At 45.9% G+C, this 25,651-nt stretch overlaps 1 protein-coding gene across 1 annotated transcript in view; it reads right to left on the bottom strand.

Moving 5' to 3' along the window:
• DIABLO (diablo IAP-binding mitochondrial protein) overlaps positions 1–25,651 on the bottom strand; it is a 205,428-nt gene that overhangs the window by 104,015 nt on the left and 75,762 nt on the right. Inside the window, exon 4 of the mRNA XM_085633271.1 lies at positions 20,861–20,971. Coding sequence (XP_085489397.1) covers positions 20,861–20,971 — 111 coding nt within the window. The remainder of the gene's footprint in view (positions 1–20,860; positions 20,972–25,651) is intronic.

Below are 25,651 nucleotides of genomic sequence, written 5' to 3'. Positions count from 1 at the left end.
AGGTCTTTTAAAAGGGACTGATTTAGGGTAAGTGGTTATGGAATGTTATGTTATGTTATTGAGAATTGTAGAGCGCTACATCTGCCCCAGCAAAGGGGCGTCCCAGCGCTGGTACCAAGAAAAAGACTGACAAGCAGATGGACCGGACAAGGACTATGGTGCAGGGAAAAGAGGAGTCTTGATGGCCTTCCTGAATTCTAAGTAATTGCTAAGGCCACGGATATGCGCAGGGAGTGCGTTCCAAAGGATGGCCGCTCTACTGCGAAAAGAGCTGCCTCCAGCACGAACTCTTCGTGTCTGGGGGACCACCACAAGGTGCTGACCCTGTGAGCGAAGATGTCGTGAAGGCACATATGGCGAGAGGAGATTAGCCAAAATAGTGGGGGTGGTCAGTTTCAAGGCTTTGAAGGAGATACATAAGGCTTTGAATTCAATTCGCCTGGCCAAAGGCAACCAGTGGAGACGGCAAATGGCCTCGGACACTGGACAGGACCTACGCAAGCCTAGAAGGGTTCTTGCTGCCGCGTTCTGTGTCCTTTGTAGCCTCAGAACTTCCGCCTTATTGGACCCCAGATATAAAGAGCAGGCATAATCAAGTCTAGATAATACAGATGCCTGAATGATAACCTGACGCGTAGGTGCATCAAAGAAGCCCAATAGGGGGTCTGAGCCCCCATAGAAGTCCAAAACTGGTTCCTGCCACCTTTTTTGTTTGAACTCGAAAGTTGATGGATGAGTCCAGCCAAACCCCCAGATTTATCACTACCTGCTTCGGGGCAGGGGCCCTGCCGAGGCTATCTGGCCACCAGTATTCACTCCACTGACCATGGTCCTTTCCCACTAACAATACCTCCGACTTGTTAGAATTCAGCTGGAGACAGTTGGCGATCATCCACCCGGCAACCACCGCAAGGTCGCCCTGAAACTTAAGGGCATCCCGCTCTGTGTTATTCGAGAGTGCCACCACCAACTGTGTATCGTCAGCCAGGGGTTGAACATAGATATTAATTAGCAGGAGACTAAGGCAGGAGCCCTGTGGCACCCCTTGATTAATAGACTGTTCACCTGAGGCAAACGGAGGGGCTGTTACCATGAATGACCTCTCATGGAGGAATGAGGCAAGCCACTCCAGGGCCGAGCCAGTAATTCCCACTTCCTCCAGACGTCTCAGCAGTATGGCATGAGACACGGTGTCAAACGCGGCACTCAGATCTAACAGGATCAGTGCCGGCGTTCACCCAGTGTCCAGTGCTGACCAGATATGTTCTGTCACTGCCAGGAGGGCAGACTCCGTGCTGTGACCTGGTCGAAAGCCTTTCTGGGAGGGGTCCAGTGTGTTATTCATGGTCAGAAAATCCGACAGGAGGGAGTTCACATATGGTAAATAGGGCGGTAGTTCTTTGGTCTGGTCGGATCGAGCGCAGGTTTTTTAAGCAGGGGAATTACCTTAGCCTGTTTCCATGCCCTGGGCACGGTGGCCGTGCCAAGGGAACCGTTTATCACCTGACTCAGAGAGGGTAATATTGTAGGAGGTACTTTCCTGAATTGGTCTGGTTTAAGCGGATCTGCAGGGGATCCAGACTTAATCCTACTGCACAGTGCTAGCAGCTGATCAACCGTGATAGGTGGGAAAGTATCTAGGGTATTAGCCTTTTGACAGCACCGTGCCGCCTGCACGTTACTATGTGCAGTCAGAAAGGACCTGTAGATGTCATCCACCTTTTTAACAAAAAAGGTGCCAAGGTCCTCACACTGCTGATTAGAATTGATAGTTGACCCAGCGGTGGTCTGCTGGGATTGCAGGCTAGAGAGTATAGAGAAAATGCTCTTAGATGGATTATCACTCGCGGATTTGGGTGGCGTAAAATGCTGCCTGTGCCAAATGTATGGCCTTATGATACCTCTTAATAGCAACCCGATAGATATCTTTTGCCGCAGGACTAAAGTCCCTTCTCCATAACCGCTCCAGCCTCTTACAGCCCTTGCGCATATCGACAAGTTCACTCTTATACCATGGTCGCGTTTTTGCTTTACGGTTAACAGACCATTTCTTAGGGATAAGGCTGTCTAACGGCTGGCTGATCCACTCAGAGAACACCCTATGTGCCTCGTTGGGGTCCTCTGGCAAACTCGGACAGGTAGCCGAGAGGCAGGCATCAAATTGCTCCCAGTTCAGTTTGTGCCAGGGGCGTTTGAGAGAGGGCATCTGGCTCCTCAGTCTGAGTGGAGATTAAGCCCTGGAGTGACATTGAGACCAAGAAGTGGTCTGTCCATCCCATAGGGATGGGCGCGTGCACTGTAATCAAGGGTATATTACTAAAAACTGGGTCTAACAGGTGCCTAGCAATATGTGTTGGACCCAAGACCAGTTGCACCAGCTGGCATGCTGCAAGGTCAGCTACAAAATTCGCCTTGTTAGTATCATCGAGATTGTCCAAATGAAGGTTCAAATCCCCTAAGACTGTAAAATTGGCGGTGTTAACCACCAATGTGCTGACCGTTTCCACGAGGGCTTCCCCGAAATCTGAGGATGGCCCAGGGGGTCGGTATACTAGGAGCCCCGACATCGTATAATTCGGGCTCAGTGTGACCTTAAAATATGCACATTCGCAACCGGTTACCACCTGTTTTATGAAGGTACAGGGGCAACAGCAATTGAAAATAACTGCTACCCCGGCACGATCCCTGCGTCCGGCTCTTCACATTTTCCACACATTTGGGGCACTCTCGGGTTATCAGATCAACTGGTCCAAATCCCAAATGTATGCCCTGGGGGGCAAACCCCTTTCTAGCCCTAGAGGGTATGACATTCCAGTGGTTGATCAGGGCTTTAATTATTTGGGTATTTTTCTCACTCATGGCATGCATCTTTTTTACGAACTGAATCTCAAGAAACCCCTGCAACGTCTGAGGTCGGATGTCACGCATTGGAGGTCATTGCCCCTAACCCTGTTGGGACGCGCCTCCTTATTTAAAATGCTCACCCTCCCGCCCTTTCTTTATGCCCTGGAAAATGCTCCTCACCCGATTCCAGACTCCTACTTCTTGCAAATCGAAGTGGTGGTGCGGGAGCCGCTTTGGGATGGTGGCCCCCAAGGATCGCCGTCACTAAACTCACTATGGGGTGGTATGACGGGGGCATAGGTCTGCCGGATTTACGCCTTTATTACCAGGCGTCGCAGCTGGTAGCCATCAACAGATGGGCATTCGGTCCACATGACGACCCTAATTTCCGGACAGACCACTGGCTGCTGGGGAAGGGGGGGTACAACAGGGCACTCTATACGAACTATCATAAACTGCGGTTGATCGGTCCCACGGCTCGCAAGGTCGAGGTATGGCACAAAGTCCCGCGTAAGCTGGGGTGGCATAACCGCCTTACTAAGGCTACCCCGTTGTGGGAACCAGACATCTTAGGCCATCTTAGTGCATGTCCGGGGTTTGATAAGTGGGACTTGATTGGGATTTCCAGGGATGGGGACCTCTGGGTCAAGGGTAAAAAGGCCACGTTTGCAGACTTACAAGCGAAATATCACCTCGCCCCCTCGGAGACTTTTAGATATTTACAAATCAGCCACGCCATTGACTCAGCTCTCCCCGGGGATGTTCCCCTTCCAGATTCCTCCCCCTTGGAAGATTGCTTGTTGTTAGATTTCATGGATCGCAAAGCTATATCCCTCACGTACAAAAAATTAGTTAACAACCGGAATGACCCTATGCTGAAATTGAGGGGAAGTTGGGAGAGGGACCTGGAGGAGATGGACGACGATGACTGGCGGGAGGCGCTCGCTTCCCCTAGGGAGGTGGCGATTCCACTGAGACTCCTACAGATTCAGCTTAAGGTGCTCCACAGGGTCTACTTTGATGCAACGCTTTTGTTTTGGTTGGGTAGAAGACCGGACTCACTTTGTTTACGATGCTGCAACCAAATTGGTACCTTCACGCACTTACTCTGGGACTGCCCTCACATCTAAACTTATTGGACTGATATCACTAGGCAGCTTACTAGGGCTTGCGGCAAACCCATCCATCCCTCAAGGTCTGCCTTCTTAATATTTGGGACGCCACAGACCTCACCCAGATGGAACAATCATGGGCGACTATGGGGTGGACCATAGCCAAACGTAATATCGCTCAGAAGTGGGGATCCGAAGTGCTGCCACGGGTGAGTGATTGGGCGTCCGACATGGACTATGCCATGGTAGCTGAAAAAACGGTGTTCAAAGGGCGTGGATGCCCCAAAAAGTGGGATAGTAAGTGGGGAAAGTGGAATAAATATCGAGGGGACATTTGCATTTCTCCCACGGTGGAATTGAGAAGGGAGATGCGGACACTGATGGAACTACGGGATGGGGCGGGGGGTCCTATCCACCGGGTGACTACTCCTATTACTCCAAAGTGTAAACAATATGCACCTGCTCTCCATTGTTTCTGCTCTCTGGAAAGAGGGAACCATTGTTATGACTGCACGGATACCGGTCTAGACACAATGTTAAGTGTCCTCTTAATCTGCATAACTGGAAATGTATCCTATCGTATCATCTGCCTTGCCACTGCTAACTCTGCATTGCCTGACATGTTGCCGTTTATTATCAATAAAACTGTTATTTAAAAAAAAAAATAACTGCTATGCCCCCACCTCTAGACGCCCTGTTAAGGGAGAGGATGCAATAGCCCGCAGGAAGCGCAAAGCCTGGCTCAGCTATTCAGCTAACATGACGTCAGAGAGCCACATCTCGGTGAGAAAGAAGGCGTCCGGAGAGGCGTCCTCTAAAAGGTCATAAACATCAGCATAGTGTTTGGCTAAGGAACGACAGTTAAGACTAAGCATGCTGATCTGCCTCCTGGACCCAGGAAGTGGCAACATGGCGACAGGATATATGCCGCATCAAAAGCCACACTGGAGGCAACAGAATGGGCCCTCCACAGCGTCTCCACAGACCGGTCTGCTTCCGCTCACTGCATTCCGAATCTTTAGCAGATCGTTCCACGTGTAAGTTAGACTAACATTCGTGAAAGGGACAGCATGTCTGGCGGCAGACGGGCTTGCCTTTGGCGGGCCTTTGGCGCACTGCTGGCACGCCTGCTGCGCACGTCACTCCACCAAGATGGCTACCGCAAAGTATGCCACCGGAAGTGAGGGAGAGCGGAGAACCAGGTCGTAACAGGCTCCCTCCACACAAACAGCACAAGCTGCGGTGGAACGGGGAGAGAATGCGACCAACAAGTGAGCAAATTAAATACTTTTTTTTTTTTTTAAAGTGGACAGCACTGCACAAAGTCACAAGCATTAAAACAGGTAAATTGCAAGTGGATTAAAAACAGGAAATAGCGCATAAACACTCGCACACCACTAACACCTGACAGTGTCAATATCAAATGTCAGCTTTTCGGCTGCACATCGGCGCCATTGCCATTTTTATAATGAATTGCGTGTGATCGGGGAAAGCCTAGTCCGTCACTCCACCAAGATGGCTACCGCAAAGTATGCCACAGGAAGTGAGGGAGAGCGGAGAACCAGGTCGTAACAGGCTCCCTCCACACAAACAGCACAAGCTGCGGTGGAACGGGGAGAGAATGCGACCAACAAGTGAGCAAATTATTATTTTTTTTAAGTGAACAGCACTGCACACAGTCACGAGCATTAAAACAGGTAAATTACAAGTGGATTAAAAACAGGAAATAGCGCATAAACACTCGCACACCACTAACACCCGACAGCGTCAATATCAAATGTCAGATTTTTCATGAAACACAAAAAATGTGTTCTGTGACTGATAGTCCCCCAATACTCAGCAAACATCTTACAATATCTCAGTGTGTGCAAAGTATCCTGTAAAGTTATTACAACAGTAGTTTACCCTGCAAAATGTAAGTGCTGTGAGGCCCAAGGACGGGGCTAGATGTAGGTAGGAAAGGCGAAAAATCCAGAGTTGACTGATGAACCTATGGCCAGGCCAGATGAGGAGATAATTTTTAGGTCTCGCCTAGGCAGCGCTGTCTCTTTAAGACATGCTGTATCTAGGCTATGGGCTTGAAAAATCACCCATCTTTTTCATTGGTTCCTCTTGCTGTCCTTAAGAAACGCTGGCTTTTCATTGGTGAATACACTTGGTAGTCCCTCCTTTTGGAATTTTGTATCTTCCCATGAGGACTGCCCCTCTTACATGTGTTCTTACTGTTCAGGTTATTTATACTTAGAGTTGACCTGCCTCTTTGCTCGTTAACTGTTCGGTTTACTTGTACCTTATATGGCTAATAGAGGTCCCTTTACAACTTCACAGGGACACCTAATAAAGCCTGTGGTACTGCACCATTTATTTGCTTTATGGATTTTCTTTCACTACTTATGCTATTGCTGGGATATTTTTTGACAAAAAGAATCTAACAAACATTAACATTTGCAATGCCAACAGCTCAAACGTTCAGTAATGCGATACCTATTATATTGCAAATGCTTGTTTTTATTACTGTGGATAAGCTGGGCTCCTTGCTTGGGCTGGCTTGGCCGCTGGTGCATAACCCAAAACGCAGCTGCAACCTTAAGGTTGGTGTGCACAGAGGTAGTCGAACTGTGCCTTCAATGTCAGCTGGCTAATTGTAATGTGCAGAACATGTGCCTGCCTATGTTGGTTCTGCCTGCCAGTATATTAGCCACCCCACAAGCGTATGACATTTGTGTGGTCGCCTCTTATATTTTGCAATCTGGGCCTAGTGTTGTTGGCTGCTGCTCTTGCAGGTCACTCACCCGATCTAGCATATCTCTTTTGTGTTGATACCCCCATGCCTCCTGAAAATCAAATGCCTTCCCTTCAAGTGACTTAGCTTCCGCATTTAATGGTCTACATGCTATTGCAGAATGTATTCTCCTATGTGTGAGGAGATGCAGGATTCATGTCTATCAAATATGGCCCGTTATGGATTTTCTAAATTGACTGATTGATCACACAAAGAAAGAATCACAAACAACTTGGTGGACATTTTGTCTCCGATAAAACCCTTCAACTTAACTACCAACATCCACTTCTGGGTAGAAGCCTCGGTCCTTTCACACACCGACATGGCAATATAGAACCAATAACCCTGCAAAACTCTATACTAGCTACAGGGAGGCAGTATTCTATGAAGCCCACCCAGCTAATCACACATTACAGGCCATGCAACATTACGTCACCCTTATCCGAAATGGAAGCATCGACTCCCAGTCCACCCCTTATTTAGCTTAGATCGACTTGCTGTAGGAGGCACTCTAACCTAAGGAATAGTATAATTTACTATTCCAACACCTTCAGCATGCGCAACAGTAGGGAAGGTGTTGGAATAGTAAATTATACTATTCCTAAATCCAGCTCGCCCCCTACAGCAAGTCGATCTAATGACTTGCGATGTAAAGGTGTAGCGTTCTAACAACGTGGTCGTTGTAACAACCGTGTTGTAATAGAACACGAAGTAAAAGCATGCGTTGTAACATGCTATATTCAATGCAGCCTGCATGGAGAACATGCAAAGTGCGCATGACGGTTTGGCTGGCCTGAGACAGCGGACAAACTGTCATGTGCACCGATAACAGTGTATACCACTCCTGTGGGTGCCTGTTATATCCCTGGCCTTGTCCCCAAGACATCGGGACACAAAATAAAACGATAATAAACCAAGGTTTATTTTCTTTTCTTTGGGCCACTTCTTAGCAGAGGAGCCGCCACTGCCCAAAACAAGCCAAGCTTTCATGTGACTTCTGCTATCACGCATGCTTCAACTTCACACACTGCAAATTAAAGGCCTAGAAGTCACCTTTGATGTAAAAAATTAGAGAGAAGGAAATGGGCATACAGTGGCTGAATTGTACACTCTGAAGCCAGAAACCCTGGGTTCAATCATGGTTTCCCTGCTTAACCAAATTGTGTGATCCTAGGCAAATATTTTATTTCACTGAACCTCCTTTATCTTCATTATTAAATATGAGGAGCACCTTCAAATATGTGTGTTCAGGATGTGTTCTGTAAAACAATTATTGTGTTTGATGTAATAGTCTATAATATTGCTCATTTCATAATAAGAATCTAGGCCACATGTGGGATAAGTGTGACAACTGATTTGCCTCTTAGTTTATTAGTCTCATTGTAATCATGGTGAGTTGACATGTATGATTCTAAGCTCTTGTTTAAAAACTATCACTTTTAATAAATGCCTCTCGATGCTGTGATAGGAACTGATGCACTAAGGTGAAACGCTTTTGCTTGTCAGAGAAATACATTATTTTTAAAATTTCAAGACACTTTATAATATTTGTTCAATATATTTATTGATTTACAAACCAATATTTTAAGGGCTCTGCTCATGCATTGGCTCTTCCAGTCGAGCCAGACACTCGCCTCCGCTCTTTCCGTTAATTTGATGGCTCGCCCACCTCTAGTAGAGGCCGAGTGGCCCAAGTGCTAGCGAAACATTCAGCTAGTCCTAGGATTTTGCTACTAACAAGTTGTTTCCTGGGACTTGTCGTTTCACGGTTAGCATTTATGCGCTCAGATGTTTGGTACAGCCCATGTGAGTAATCTGCTTGCCGCGGGTACAGTCAGGGCCTCTCATGTTTCGGGGGTTGATAATTGTGTGCTGTGTGTGGGATGAGGCGACGCTCGTACAGTGCTTGGCTTGACACAGCAGGTTTGCAGCGCATGCGTCATCATCTCCTGCCACTGTCTATGGCACGAGCCTGAGTTCAGAAAGTCTTTCATGTGACACATTAGTACGTTTGTTGTGACGTATTTCTCAGCAGAGCAGAGAAGCAGGGGCGGTGGCAGAGCCGGTCTATCATTGGAGCAGCAGACAGCATATTGCACAATTTCTGACACTTTCCAAAATCACGAGACAGCAAGAGTGGAGGGAGAGAGCGCAGGAGAGCCCGGGATCGTCGAAATGGGGAGAAATGGACAATTAATATACAACAAGCGCGCCAATGACCGTGAAAGCGATCACGATCGCGGGGACGCGCTCTGTGGTCGGGGAGGGGTGGAGCGAGGCGCGCTGCACTGGAGAGGCGGGGCGGAGTGCGTGCGCTTGTGCGTAATCTAAAGCTGGTGACCAAGTGTTAGACCTGTCAGCCCTTTGGGTGGTCCCTCCTCAGCAGTGGTATGGGCTCTGAAGAAGTTGCGGCCATACCGGTTTGGCTCGCACTTCCTGGTTCAGACCGACCACAGACCCCTTCGTTGGCTGATGCAGATGAAGGGGGAGAATCCCAAGTTGTTGAGGTGGTCTATCTCCCTACAGGGAATGGATTTTCAGGTGGAACATCGGCCTGGAGTGGACCACGCCAATGCAGACGGTCTCTCAAGGTATTTCCGCCTTAGTGATGAGAACTCCCAAGGGGTTGGGTAGCTCTCCCCACTTTCAGCTGGGGGGGACGCGTGTTAGACCTGTCAGCCCTTTGGGTGGTCCCTCCTCATCATTATTTATTTTGTCCCACTTTTGCCTCAAACCCTGTTAGTATTTTTTTCCTTTTTGGGAACCACCAGACTTTTTCGTATTGATGCAGATTCAGGGAGCCATTTTATCTACCCCTGGAACTTCTGTCTGAGGGCCTGGAGCACAAAATGGTGGCCACCTGTGACATCATCAGAACCCACTGGAACCTACTAGAACCTTCTGCAACATTCTGGAACCCTGTGACAGTTGGAGGCGGTTTGGAATGTTGGGAAGCTAAGCCAGAGTTGACAGTTGGAGCTGGCAGTTGGCACCTGACTGGTGAAGAGAGAGCAGCAGAAACCTGAAGGAGGAAGGAGTGAGGCAGCAGGGGTGGAAACTTGTGCCTGGAGTGGGGTCCATAAACCCACCCTTGATACTAGTCCCTACTGAATGAGCCCAACCTGGAGCCCTGTGTGGGACAAAGCAAGAAAAACCATCTTAAGGACCTGGACAGCAGGAACAGGCCTTAGAAGTAAAGAAAAGCAAGAATCTGACCTGTTTATTGGTTTCCCTGGAGTCCGACGTCGAGAAGCCTGAGACCTGGAGCCCGAGGTGGAGAAGCGGCGCTGACTGGAAAGCAGACGTCGTACCCGGAGCCGCCAGAGGTCGAGAGAGGGCGCCGACGGAGGTCGTGGAGAGTACCAGAGGTCGAGGAGGAAGTCACCCGAGGTCGAGTGAGCGGCGTCGACGGGGGAGTGAAGTCCGCCCTCCGGAGTCGCCGGAGACCGAGGTGAAGCGTGCCGGAGGTCAGGAGTGGAGATCGCACTCCGGAGTCGCCGGAACCTGAAGAGAATCGTGCCGGAGGTCGGGAGTGGAGGTCGCACTCCGGAGCCGACGGAAGTCGACATCGAGCCAAGACAGCCCGACGTCATCGAACCGGAGGCCGACATCGAGCCGAGGCCGCCGACATCGAACCGGAGCTGCCCGAAGTCGACATCGAGCCAAGACAGCCCGACGTCATCGAACCGGAGGTCGACCTCGAGCCGAGGCCGCCGACATCGAACCGGAACCGCCTATCGACGTCGTCAAGAACTGACATTGCGCCGAGGCCACCGACATCGAACCGGAGCCGCCTCACGGCGTCGACACGACTCCAGCGGCGTCGGAGCTTCATAAAAAGGGCAGTAAGTGGAATAGAGGGCGCCTAAGGCCCTGTGAAGCCCTAAAAGACTATCCTAGGGGCTAGAGAGGTGCTGGAACCAGCTTGATTGTGCCAGGGGTGAGCTGAGACTAATACAGAGGGGTTGTGTAGTGTGGGAGAGCCAGATCTCTAGATTCCCCCTTTATCTACCTCAGTTTAGGCCTCAGCCTTGTCCAAGCCAGGGAGTATACCCCTCAGGCCATCCAAATCTCTACAAGCTGGGATTGGGTCAAATCATCCCATAGTACTTCAGGAATGTGAACTGATTTACAAGTGTAACTGTTGGCTTTTATTATTTATTGAGAGCACTGTATTTATTGTATTTATCCTATTTATTGCCTCACAGTATTTATTGTTTCACAATATTTATTGTCGTACAGTATTTATTGCCTCATAATATTTCATTGCCTGTAATGTAATGCACTTATATTTATGCCTTGATTATTTATGATCTACCTTATTTATTGAATCGTTAAGACAGTATTTATTTGACTTACCCTTCCACAGAAAAAGCCTTGTGTACTGTGATTGTCTTATTATTTATTTAATCAGCAACTAAGAGAAAAGAAGATAGAGATATATTTTCAGTATAATTTTTTAAGGTGTAGTGTCGTTTTTGGAACGGATGCACGCATGGTTATTGTGTGGGTATGACATATGCTTAACACGGTGCCTGACCCCTGACCACTCGAGCCAAGCTACCACTGTGTATGTCTGGGAAAAGACCTCATTACCACCAACCTCTTCAGGTGTGGGAGTGGGGTGTTTTTCTAACACCAAGCCTTTGGTAGCACTTTTAAAACCCGCTTACAAAATGTCTCGCAGAGCAGCGCATGCGCTGACTCAGCGAGACCTGAAAATCTATCCCAAAATCTTCTCAGCACAATCTCACATCCCATGGCCGCCTCATTCTCAAGCATCACCTTTGTCTCCATATTGTAGTAGGTGCCTCCAAGCAGGACAGCAAAATGTGACCATCCACTTAAGGGGTGCAACCGGATGGTAAGAGGTTCCACCATTCAATTTTTGACCATATTTAGCTCACACCACATATGACCGGTCAGACTGATGCAGTCTAGAAGGAAGAAAACTATTTCAAGTCTGAATTTCCAAATCTTCTACCTAAAAGACTTTTTTTACCTTTCAGCTCATCATCTAGCAAACTTCAAAGATACTGCAACTGTGTTTCTAAAAATAAGTTTAAAAGTAGAGTCCCTCATTCTTGTAAGCGCATTTAAAGGTTTGAAGTCTAACTGTGGGACGCAAACAGGTGCACACAATGGACAGTAGGCTATTTATTGGGTTCCCTCAACAGCTAAACAGGTATGTTGCTCCATGTAAGGCACAAGTATCTGGGAGCAAGTACCATTGTAATCACAGCATTATGAACCATCAAAGAGAGGGAGGATTTCTAACAGAATGCAATTGATCCAATAGGTCAATTCCTCACACCTCTCACATTTAAATCTAATGTACTGTCATGTTAGAGTCTCTATAAGGCGCCCAAACATTTTATTTCCTCAATTTACCATTTCGGACCCAATATCAGGAGTATCAGAGGATCCTAACAGCGCCTCAGACGAAATACACACTTTTACCAATTTGTGCATATATGGGACAAGTCACTGTATCTTCTTAGTTGGTGCAAGACAGGTTAATGCTACAGAAGGGGCCTCCCGTACACCAACAAATCATTTCCATATATCTAGATGACAAGGGCAGTGCTATCCAGTCAAATACCCCAGATCACCCTTTGTTAGAAATAGGGGTCTCTAGTTTGCAATGGTTTGCACCTTTGTCCAAATAGGGACCCTTCCTTCTAGTTAGGATAAGGGGATACACTTCTAAAATAACCCCTGCTTACCCCCTTGGTAGCTTGGCACAAGCAGTCAGGCTTATCTCAGAGCCAGTGTGTAAAGCATTTGCACATAACCAACAGTAATACAGTGAAAACACTACAAAAGAACATTACACCACTTTTAGAAAAATAACCAATATTTATCTGTGCAAACAAGACCAAAATGATAAAAGACCAACATACAGTAATCAAAAATAGGCACTTTGTAAGTATGACTTAAAAATGCAGTTTCTTGAAGTCGGTGGCTCTGTCCGGTGCTGGAAACAACAGAATCCAACATTTCCAGCCAACCGGGTCGGTGCAGATCAGTGTTAGTGTTAGCAGACTCGTAAACAGTTCCTTTGGTTCTGGCCAACCGTGTCGGCGAGGGCCAGTCGTGGCAACCGTTGCGGTTGTGATGTGAAGCTTAGCGGTGCGTGCCCTCAAGTCTCAGTGCAGGCAGCGGCTCAGTGACGGTCGTTCAGCGGTGTCGGTGAGATCAGGGCTGCGGGGCTTGGGGCAGTGCTGACAGGTCACTGTGCAAAAGACAGTGCTGGTTGATGGGAGCTGGCGTCGGTCGGCCCAAACTGCGGTGTGGGACTGGGCGGTGCGTCGTGTAACTTACGAGCAGTGCCCCCAAACCACGGTGCTGTCACGGGAGACGTGGTCGTTCGTGAGACCAGGGCAGCAGAGTGAAGCGAGGCAGTGCGGAGTCGTGGTGCAAGCATCGGCTAGGTGTCAGCGGCGTTCATCATCGGTGAGACCAGGGTTGCAGTGCGAAGTGCGGCAGTGCCCTCTGCGGTGCCTTCAGGACATAGAGCCCATAGCAGTGTCAGTGTTGGCTGCTTTCCCCCTCTGTGGTAACTGAAACCCACGGTTCCAGTGGCGGTACCCAGGGGTTAGTGAAGACTTTCCTGTCCCTGAGACTTCATGAACAGGAGGCAAGCTCGATTTCAAGCCCTTGGAGCAACAACACAGCAAAGGGGCAGTACTCCTCCTGGCAGTTCTTCCAGCTCTTCTTGGCAGGTTCCTTGATCCAAGCGGGTTCTAAAGTTCTGGGATATGGGCCCCAATATTTATACTGCATTTATCTTTGTTCTCTTGGGCAGAGAGTGTCTGTGCTTAGTCCAAACCAGTTTGGTCCTTTCTGGCCCAGCTTCCCAGCAAGAGGTGGAGACAGAATTGTCCACAGCAGACCAGGCCCATTCAGGTGCAAGGAAATATCCTCTCACTACTCTAAATGCAGCCCAAGTCTATTTAGCCCAGTCCTGACTCATCCAGGAAAGGCAGGACACACCTTGAACCCCCCCGTGGCTGCCTGAAGAGAATGTGCATCCCCAGCCCCTGTCACTCAAAAGCCAGACAGTCAATCCACAACCCAGCAGAGGCCCACAGGATGGATAAGCAAGAAAATACCTACTTTCTAAAAGTGGTATTTTAAAACACAGAATATAACAATCATCTTTACTAAAAGATCAATTTCTACATTCTGAGTTCAGGTATACTAAACACCATTTCTATATCTTGTCCCAATGAAAAGATATACTCGTAAGATATTACAAAGTTTCCCCCATTCTATCCTATGGGACAGATTGCCTTTCAATAGGGAAAAACGAATTACTCTGTATTTCACTATCAAGACATGTTAGCCACACCAGTACATGTCCTGCCTCTCACATACACTGCACATAGGGGTACCTTGGGCCTACCTTAGGGGTGACTCACATTTTATTAAAGGGAAGGTTAGGGCTTGGCAAGTGGGTGCACTTTCCAAGTCCTAATGGCAGTAAAAACTGAGTGCAGACAGGTCTGAGAACCCTTTGAAAGTCTGCTGGTGTGCACAATCAGTGCTGCAATCCCACTAGCCGCATTTGATTTACAGGCCCTGGCACTCTCCGTGCATTTTGCTAGGGACGTACCCCAGAAAAAAGATAGGGGAAATACGCCATAAGATGGCAGTGATAAGTGTGCATTATGCAACATCTGATACTTTAAGCTGGAGTGAGGCAATGAGACAGCGCTGTCGCCCATTATTGTTGCTTTTTACCTTGGCACTGGAGTGAACAGAGGGGCCCTTGTTAGGTGATTCAGATGGAAAGGAGTGAGAAGAATGTAGAATCTCCCTGTATGCAAGATACATTCTCTGGTACTTGAGTCACCCAGTTTCTCAGTCACTGTGAGAAAGTGGATTATTAGTTGGAGTGGATGGTAGTCCACCATAAGTAATGAAGATACTGTCCTTAAAAGGGTCCAGTAAATGTTTCAGTAATTTAAACCGGAGTTCACCCTCTAGTAGCTATGGCACAGATTAGACAGACTTAACTTAAGAAAATGTGCAAAGTATTTCGAAGTACCAAAACAGTTAAAAAGTTCAAAACACAACACAATAAAAATCAAGGGTATTTTAATAAACAAAATTAGACCAAAATTCTAAAAATCCAATAAGGGGAGCCACACCTATGAATTTTTAAAGCTTGAATTAAATTTTAGTGCCAAAAACCACAAAGCGCCAATTGGTTAGGCTGGACTGGGTCATGGGTAAGTTTTAAGGCAGACCGCGATGGAGCACTGATTGGATTCAGAGACCAGGTTCATCCCAGTCGAAAGTTTTACTTTCTGGCTTATTCGCTGAAATGGAGGTCAAATATCCTCAACGTGGCAAGGCAGCAGGATGTGGCCGAGATGGGTTCCATGAAACCGGCTAGACGTCGGACGAAGACCCTGTGAAGCTGTTGACTTTAAAGGTGAAAGCTCCCAGCTGGAGAAATTCAAAATTCACACCAGAGGAAGACCCCTCGCGGACCAGATAATTATTGTGCCCTCGTCTGGTGACATTTTCTACCTTTTGGAGCCCGGGTTCCTCTTGCGTGGCAAAGCTGCAAGCTGTAGCCGAACAGGGCTCCACGAGATGAGATATTTTCTCTGCGATGCCCTACTGAAACAGATTTGTTGCGGAGGAAAACCCCCAAAAGGGAGCAACCTGAATCTTTGCCCCACCGGCAACTCACCTTTGCCTAATTTTCCAGGCCTTGTCTATCAGTTCTTGAGGCAAAAATCCTTGAACAACTTTCCAAGTACCAGCTTTTACAGTCAGGCAGGAGTACACACGGACACTTATATAAAGACCCCAAGACCTTAGGAGCACCATGTAGGGGTCAGGACTCCAGTAGAAGCCACCAGCAGGGTCCATGGCAGGTCAAATTAGAACTGGTCAGCTAGGCTCTTGTCCTGGAAAGTGAGCTCTTTGCAGATTTTGGGTCCCTGTAGCTTAACAAGAGGTCAGCCAACTAACCCTTGAAGTCCATTACTCAGACCAGGGTACAAGTGGGAGTAGGTCCAGTTCTAAACTTTCTCACTGGTCACAGCAGAAAGTGCAGTTCTTATTCTGTATTCCTCAGTTCCAGTGGGTATGGGAGTGCCACATTTATGCCCAGTACCAGCATGTGGGTGGGAGAAACTCCAACCTACACCTTAACCAGTAGGATAAAAGTTCCCAGGGGTGACCCTATCAATTTTTGCAGCACTTCCTGTGTGTTTTACATTAAGCTATCCCACAGTGCCCCTCTCTACCCAAAACCAACATAGAAGAACCTTTCTTTCTCTTTGCAGCGCTCTCTGTGCCCACCCTGAGTAGTGGCCAGGGAAATGAGCAACCTCTCCTCTTTGGTCACTCAAAACCGGTTCTTATGGCCACTCCTCTCTTATTGGGAGTGGAGCCTAGCTTGCTAGCAGGACAATGGAGATCGTAGGCCCAGGTGTGATCTACATCTGATTGTGGCATGCAGGCCCCTTTGAAGATAATTAAGTTCCTGGGCACTGCCCAAATGGTCACCCTGTCAGAGGAACAGAATACCTCCACACACACACAGAATTTTGTCTCAGCCCCGAGAGCCACTTTACACCTCATCTAAGAAGCCATTTAGCTCTGGGGTGACAGAGCACGCTGGCAGAAAGACACATTTGTCTTAGGTAAGAAAATGACAACTTGATAAAAGTGTCATTTTCAAAATAGTGATATAAAATGTGGTTTGACAATTAAGTTACATTTTAAATTACTATTAAAATGAGTCCTTGAAGTATTTTTGTAGCTACTCCCAAACTGTAGTTATGTATTAAAAGGAGTTATAATGTAACCCAGTGATCTTCTATGGGTGGGCCAGCCCTGATACAGTGACAAATTACCTGTTTTTTTCCATTGTAAGAACATGTAAAACATAAAATATACTTGTCCTACTTTGTAAATGTCATGCACCCTGTGGCAATCACAGCCTAACTGAGGGGTGACTAATAAGTATTAATAAGGAAGGTCTAGGCCTGGCGAAACGTCTATTTTTCCAGGTCGAAGTTGCAGTTTCAAACTACCTACCAAGACTGCAGGGGTAGACATCAAGGCATGTTTTGCATGGTCACGTCACTTTAGTGGTAGCACAATATGTGCTGAACTCTACTACTGACATTTAACTTACAAGCCCTGGGAACACAATTAGTGAAATATGCCAATCAGGTGTATAGCAATTTGACATGCTGAGGGGTCCGAGCACATGCACTGCGCACTGGACAACTGTGTCCCAGTGTGTGGAGTAAAAAAAAAAATGAAAGCACAAAATCTAGCAAATACATTGGGGGTGACCACGAGAAAAAGGGGCATTTTCCTACAGTCACATGAGAAAGCAATTTCAGATCCACTTAGGCTTTAGAGTCAAATGACAAAAATTTGTGTTTATTTTAACTCCTGGGGATGGGTGGTACTGGCAAATTTCCTGCAAAGACTTGAGCAATTTAAATATTTGGGCAAGTCAAGAATAAGGAGGAATTTATGACTAGAAAATGAGATGTACACTTAGGTAAGTTCAGGGAAGACATGTTACACTCGAGGGCATGTTCTGTGTTATAAATGATGCGAGCATCCTTCTTTAAAATTATTCCTCAATCAAGTTCTCTGAAAACTTTAGGAATCTACCATACTGGCTACCCAAGAATTGTTCAATGGATGGGGGGGGGGACACAAAGCTGAGAAGGGTATTGTGGAAAGATGGGGTGCCTCATTGTCCTTTGAGGACATCGAGTAAGACAACATATGACCAGGGAAATTAAAGTCCCTGTCCAATCTCACAAACTATTACTAGGCATTACAATTACCAGTGGAAAATGACACAGTGATCTAGTGACAAGAAGGGTTTCGGGGGTTTCGGGGGAAGAGTGCTCAATAGGCATTTTTAGGATGGAAGTCTTACTGAACCAGAGTATTTTGATAAACTTAAGCTAGAATACAACATGAATTACAGATGCTTTTAAAGATACTCTATGCAAAGTATGTGTTCCAAAAATATCAGTACAGAGTTTTCTCTGCTGGGGTGAGGTTAGTAAATGAATGTTATTTAAAGATGTTGCACAGTGCTCCTAACCACCCTGCAGTGGCCTCCAAGAGTTTTATGGAAGGGTTCCAAAAAGAAAGAGTAGCAACTTCTAATGCAGTACATTTGCAGGAAACCATTGTTGGAGGTCCACTTTATCACCCAGCAGTGATGGAAAATGCCTGCAGATAACCAACTGTGACATAGGAGCCCAACTTGATAACAAAGCTCTGAAAAAGGTAGAGATCTGCAAGAAAAGGCGAACCCGCTCTTAGGCACCAGCCTACAAACATACACAAAACTCTGACATTAAACACCTTGGGATGGTGGGAGAAAGTCTGAACTAAAGAAAGTGCTGGTTTGAGGCATTATTGTACCTCAGACAGGTGGTGGCACAGGTCAGTCTGACACTCCTACAATTAAATGTCCTATATAGGGTATGCTACATGAGGCTGAAACTATCAAATTGGATGGGTACACAGCCCAAGGTACCTGATAAGCAGGTGCTGGAGCTTACAAGTTCTAGCTGAGGTCTTGGGATGCACAAGGAGTCTGCAATCCAAGTTAGTTACATCAAAGTATCTTTTTTGGAAACTGAACTGCATAGATAGCAATCGCGGTCAGGGACACTTGGCCTACTCATTGCAAGAAAGGACACCTTGAGATGATGGGGGATACCACTCCACCTATAGTAGAAACTAGCTCAAAGGGATTGACCACTTTATGAATTCAGAAAAAGAGGCCTACCAAATAAGGGGCTGTCCACGGAATCACAGAAAAAAGTGTGGGTCCTGGTAGGGATCACACTAGATGGCTGGCCCCTTTGGTAACTTGGAAAAACACTCAATGAAATGAAAGGGACACTGGAAGGGCAGCAGAGTAATATACGGACATGAAGATAAACTGGTGGGGTGAATGATTAGGGAGAGAAGTTATGCAACACTGGTCTCGGTTCTGCAGCAACCACATGCTTGTGCTTGTTTGTTTGGGGCAATTGTTATCTCAAAATGTCAATAAAGAAATGTACCCGTAGAAATAAATTGCCTGGAACAAACTCAGGATCAGCGTCCTCTAATCCTTCTCCCTGGCTACCTGGGTTATGATCAGGACAGTCCCTTGAAATTTGCCCCCTTTTTTAACATCAAGGAATCCCATCCCTCTCGTACCTAGTCGGAGTCCTAGATATTTCTGTGATGATCACCATTAAGGTCTTTATACATCATACATTCTGGAGTCATTGTGAGAAAAGGCTAACTCGTCTTAAGGGTATTATCTGCCCTTTCCGACTAACACCCAGGATGATCTTTCACCCATGTATAGGGTATGGGGTGAAAGAAGAGCCTGCTATTAAGGAAGCATCTAAAAAGCATGAAAACTGTAAATGTGAAATAAATAGCTAGAGCCTATGCTATTTGCAGAATACACTGTACAAGAGTGGCAGCAACAACTGTGAAATTAATTATCTTGGTTTATTTTGTGAAAAAACAATACAAATTTTCCCCCCATCTCCCTTAAAAAAAATGAAGGCTCTGCACAGTTTTTATTGGAATCCTTGCCCTTCCAGTCTCTTGGCCCTTGGTTTTCTAAGAGCCGCCTGGTCAGGACCTGCTTGCACAAAGGGATCTTGCTTCTTTTCTCCAGTCTGAGGCATCATGGGTCTCACTCCCTTCCTTCCAGCTCTTCCTCAAGTAGGCTCAAGGGACCTAACTAGAGGCGCCCTGAATGGCTCAATCACTGCGCATACAACACAAGGACGAGGTGTGGCGACGCGGCCAGGGCGACTGACTCCGGAATCTGGGGATCACAGGTCGATTGCTGGCGGAAGATTAGCCCAGCACCATGTGACTCTGGGCAATAGCTTGCTTAATCTTCCCGACGGCCCCCAGCGCCTAGAGACCCTTACGGGTGATTGTTCGCGCTTTACAAATGTGGATTTTTATTATAATCTACTCTCTACCAATAAGAGAGCACTTTCCACCCATGTCCCAAATGGGCTGGACAACATTGACTCTTGGCATGACTAAAATGTTTGGTGCAGGTCTCCACCTAATTTTCCTTGCAACAACTCTTTGCACTGTGTGGTGCTCCCTAGCACCTTAGGTCTACACTACTCTATAGGGAAATTTTGTACAAAGAGGCCCATCTAGCATGGCACACTAGGTGGCTCACAGCAGAACATAGCTCTACTGACATAAGCATTCTAAGCTTGGAAAGGTAAGGTGATGCACACTTCCCCACTGAAACCTGCAGTTCCAAGGCAAGAACCTGATGCCTGGGGCAAGGCCCTAGCTGCTGACCATAAGACATGGAAGAAGATTGTGCAGGTCAGAATTCCTAAGGAATATACTGGGCAAACTGGGTTGGATCCACCATCTGTGAAAACTACGTCAGGTGCACGGGGCCAGTCGGAACTCATACTGAGCATACTTAGTCTCAGAATGCAGCCGCCAAATATCCTGCCTAATTCCTGAACAACCACTATGCGCAATATCACCATTAAAGTCCACAGAAAAAATGCCCGTTACTGGCATCCCTTTGGCCCTCCTACACCACCCACCAATTAAAGAAATATTGGTACTTCTGCAGTGATTAGAGGATGGGCTCATATGTGTGTTTGGAACATGCAAATATTTACCCAGGACCTCTGAGCATTGTTAAAGATCACTAGAAGGAGGGTTTTTAATGGATTTATGGCAGACGCCAGATGCTACCATTAATGAGTGATGCATAGTACTTAACTCTATTGCATAACTAGAGGCATGGTCAGCGCCTTATGCCAAGCTATTTGAGGGACAGCATTAGGCTACAGGAACTGTAAGCCAAAATAGACAAAGAGAACCCCATGACAAATGTAACACATAAAATAAAAACAAGCAAGAGAAAGGGACAAATCTGGGAAACTAAATTGAATATTTTACACATGTTCCCCAAGGCTGTACATGGCAAGGAAATAGAAAACTAGGAAATTGCACTACTGCTGAATGAAGAGGTGGAGTAACGTAAGCGGTTTATAATGTAAAAACAGAAAGTGCATTAAAATTAAAGTTCTATTCCAATTGCAAATCTTACCTCTACACGGGCTCCAACGATGATCTGCCACATAGCATCTTGTTCTTTTTCATTTATTTTGTCAATCATAGAAGTAAACCTCTTCTGAAGGGAAATTAATGTATACACTGCCTGCAACACAGTTAGAGCATACACTGATAAATGCAGCAGATTTTATTTTATCATATGATAGTTCTTTGGGATAGGGTGCATTAAACAGTTGTGACATACAGCTTAGTGGCTTTGGCAACAAACAACAATGAACTTGCGCACAATACTCATAAATTACAGGTTTAAGTCTGAGATAGTAAAGATATCAATCACGACATACAGAATTTACAGGTCCAGACTCTCGAGAGAATGGAGCCATCGTATCAGCTCAGACAGCAGCACTAGCTGGATGGTAAAGAGTGATCCACTGCCAAGCAGGATTACGCAGAAGGGGAATAATGGATATCATGCCTCATTATTAAAATGTTTAAAATACCAATGAGTTATTTACAGTGAATATGCCGCAAACACCGCAAGACCAAAACCTCCTGTACGGTCTTCTTCCCACATCTTATTAGATCACCGTACTCAAAAAGTTAGAACATAACTAGGATTTCCTCTTTGTCACCCATAGTCCTTAACCAAATTTTTCTACTGGAGTGGATGAACTCTCGATTTCAGCGCTTGGGATGAGGTGGCGTCATGCCACGACTAACAGCGACCAACTTAAAGCCACACTGTCTTGTCGTGAGGAGATTCCGCCCACACCCCACCCATCACCCACAGGTACATTTCAATACCGTCGCCTTACATTAAGCGGATTTACCTAAATTACAAGGGAGTCAGTGAAGGATGAGATACTGATTTAATAACTTTTTTTTCACAACATCAAAATAGAAAAAAGCATCTCTAAACTTTACAGACTTAAGCATACCCAAGTCATCATACAAATATTTAAAAATGATTAACTGAGAAAAAGAATGAAACCATAAAATAGTGAATGGCATGCAGTCCACGATTTCGATGCGAGTAGCTAAATCCTCAATCTGTTGCCAATAAAAGGAGAATGTGTATAAAGTAATGGCCCAACAGTACTTGACCGTATTGCGCCTGAAGGATGTGGTTTCAATGATAACTGAAGAGGTTGCGCTGTGCCAAGAACAATTCAGCATATATACAGGGTCATGCCCACAGGAGGCTTCTTTCTGGGAGGAAATATGATCTTCTATAAGAAAGATATCAGGTACTGTATTGGAAATGGGCCCATTGGTACACTTGCTGGACTATGTGGGAGAGAATGGGACATAAGTCTTTTACCTCGTTGGGCGGCACTCTTATTTCCCATCTGTGCCTGGCAGCAAGGCTAGTTTTAGTCTATACCTGGAAGTCACTTGACTCTCCTACTGCTTTGTGCTGCTCCACACTAAACATTTATGCGATGGAGAGGCTGACAGGAATAATTAGAGACAATGTCAAACAAAAAGGAGGTATATTTAGCACATACATCAAAAGAGATAATAGTGTTATAATTGGAGGAGACAGGTGTGTAGCAATTTGGCGATCACATATATGCTGTACTTTTTCTTCTTGCTCCATGGGAACTAATGATTAGAAAATAATACATTTCCATTAATGCCTTTGATAGGTATTCTGCGTCTGTTTAATTAAAGGAGCCTCTGTGGTCCTATCTGAGATGAAAACTCTCTCTACTTCTGGCCAAACCCAAAATACTGTGATACGTCATGCTTATACTGTTTCAGTGACATTTTTGTCTCCTCCACTAACAAACTTTAAATGAAGTTGAAAACAAAGGGCAGCCAGAAAAATATGTGATAATACCATTTAGAATTATCTCATGTTTTTGCTACTCAATTTTCACAGGTTGACTAGTGCTGCATTTCAGTATCCACAATTCATTTTTAATTTTGATTAATTACATGGATTTGAATTATGCAGAACATCTGTCTCTTACACAGTGCATTAAAAAGAAATCCTTATGTGCCATCTTTCTTTTCTTCTGATCTGTTCAGCTCCTCTATTAGCGGAGTTTCCCAGAGTTGTGCAGTAAAAGAGGGAAGGAAATCTGTGCAACTAAAAAGATTCCCCCTATATATCCATCTTGATCTTGGTCTCAGACCCTATTGCTGTTCACTCAAGAAGATCTAGTTCCCCTACTGGCCGAGCAGCAGAAAATTGTCGAAGAATGTCGGAAATGTTTCTGAGGTCAAGGCCTCAGGTGGCACAACCTTTCCATTGAAGCCCAGATTGCACCATGTTCAACATCTATTGCTGCTTCCTCAGCCCCTTCTCCTTCACCAGTTCCTCCAACCCCAGATTTGCAGTCTGAAACCATCTTTTGCAGCAATCGTTTTGCTCCACTGTGTGAGCAGCAGGAGGAGTAGAAAACGAACAGTAAATTTGTTAATGCTACTAATAATTTCGAATGTCAAATGTCTGGAACAGCAGCACCTGGTAGCTTTGCTGCCAATGAGGTTTCACGTATTTCTCTTGTACAATCCTTGAAGGAGGAAGTGTTTATTTTGAAATCTTTGATATCCTCGTTGACTTCCACAGTTAACTTGCTATTGGCCTCTAGTAGGCCCCAGCATTCACAACCCCCTCAATTGCATCCTGCACCTCCTTGTGGGTCTTTAATTCAGGCCCAAGTACCACTTATCAATCCAGAATTACGAACTCTAGAGAGTTCTTTCCCTAGCCCGGAAGAAAAGAGGGTTGACATTCCAAAAAAAACAAATACGGGTACCCTTGCCATTCATTACCAGTCCCGAGGGAAAATCCAAACAATTTGGCCTACGCCCATAGAGGAATATATTATAAGGATCAAGGAAATAACGCACACCAGGGCAGGAGCAAACATGACTAACATCCCTAGGCTGTCCTGCTCTTCATCTATAGAGACAGAAAAATTCCTTAAGAACAAGGCGATACACTGGATTCGCCACTTAGGCTTATTGACTGACTTAAGAAGGTACCACATGTGCATACAAATACACCCTGAACCACATCGCTTAATGCTAGTCATCCTCTTACTGGGGAGGATAGTGGGGAGCCAGTCTATGTAATAGGTAACACCTTCCTTAGCACACATTTAACTCCTTTTGATAAGTCACACTTTTTCAGCTGTTCACTTCCCCTACTCCATATGGGTCTGCATGGGTCAGCTCGGCTTCTAAAAATGATCTTACACCCACGGCACCCTACCAAGGACGGAACTTGTAGGTCCTGTTAGTCCGGGAGAAGTTCTCATGGTACCCAATGGTAAAACTAGCACACTATCAATAGTTTCCTGGAACATAGCAAGCTGGAGGAACAAACCGCCTCAAGAAGACTGGGGGGGCATTCATTGACAAAGTAGATGTTATTATGGTTCAGGAAACTTGGGGTTCAACACCAATCCATAAAGCACACTTTAAGAGGGTTTCAGTAGCAGCTACAAGTTCACAAGTAGGGAGACCCTCGGGGGGGCTAACAACATGGGTCATCAATATTGCACTAGGTTGCCGGGTGAAACAGTTAAATATAAAGTTGCCAGATATTCTAGGTCTGGAACTCCTATCCTGGAATGGGAGAAACTTCTTTTATATAATGTTTAAAATAGAAGTTCCCCAAAGTCAACTGAGTCTCCAGCTCTTCTGGTACTACAAGATTGTCTAGAAGGACTAGATAGAAATGTTGCCGTTACTGTGGTAGGAGATTTTAATGTTAAATCTGAGCCATCAGCAGTTTTGTGAGGCATTGCGTATGAAGATCAAGCCCAAGCCATTCCCCAAATTCACTGCCCCCGTGTAAAATCAATGACGAAAGTGGTCCTGCAGATGATAGACCTCCCATTATGTAGTCATATTAGAGCTTGTAATGGTACAACATCTTCTGATCGATCATTAAAGCCCACCTTTAAAAGGAGAAACCACTTAAGAAACATAGATTGTGTATTCTTAGAGCTGCATTCATGGGCAAATCTTATGACCTGCAAGTGTTCCTCCTCTATCACACTTATCCCAGAGGACCCTCATAATGAATGGAACTACCCAGACTTTATTCTCGCCCCTATCGGTATGGAACACAACACCCCTACACATTTGGACACCACCCCCCCTTTCTTGTTATGCACCCATGAGGCTGGACCCATCCCTTCAACGTGACCTCTACTCCCTAGCCCCTCCCCTTGCCCCCATATTTGTTCCGGTTATTACAGTACTGTTAAATTGACACTGTCCAACTGCACTTCAGGACCCACTGCTGCCCTATGTTTGTTGATTGCAACTATAATGGTCTCTATAGATCAACTATCATCCCGAAGTCTGATAATTAATAGCCGGTTTTCTGCGATAATCTTGAACATCTAACCTATGCTTATGACTTTCACTGGCGATTATTATCCTAAGCATGTGGCTTGTGTTTGTGTACATGCTCATAAAAGTAAAAGAAAAACAATTCCCAACATCTCCTACCTCATCCAAATTGACAATACTCAGCCTCATCTGAAAGTCTCTGGAACCCCTGGAGACAGATTTCTGACTGATTAGTGCCAGTACAGTCATGCCTATGTGCCACCAATATTCTCAACTGCCAACACACCAGCACTGACTGCCCTTTCTTAACCTGTAGGCTGAGTCTTTAATCCCACATAAACAACATAGCAAAAGGAGCTAAACTACTATATAAACTCTGCATGGAATTAAACATTTGCTCTTGATTAAAGATGTTGTCCAATCACACCATAGAAACGTCTTGCTAATGGGGATCCAGACACTCCAACTTGCTCCCCTGAGAGCTATCTTCCATTCTGCTGCTACACTA

The sequence above is a fragment of the Triturus cristatus genome, chromosome 11 (genome assembly GCF_964204655.1).
Source record: "Triturus cristatus chromosome 11, aTriCri1.1, whole genome shotgun sequence".
Classification (NCBI taxonomy): Eukaryota; Metazoa; Chordata; class Amphibia; order Caudata; family Salamandridae; genus Triturus; species Triturus cristatus.
This window is presented reverse-complemented; position numbering and strand designations above follow the sequence as displayed.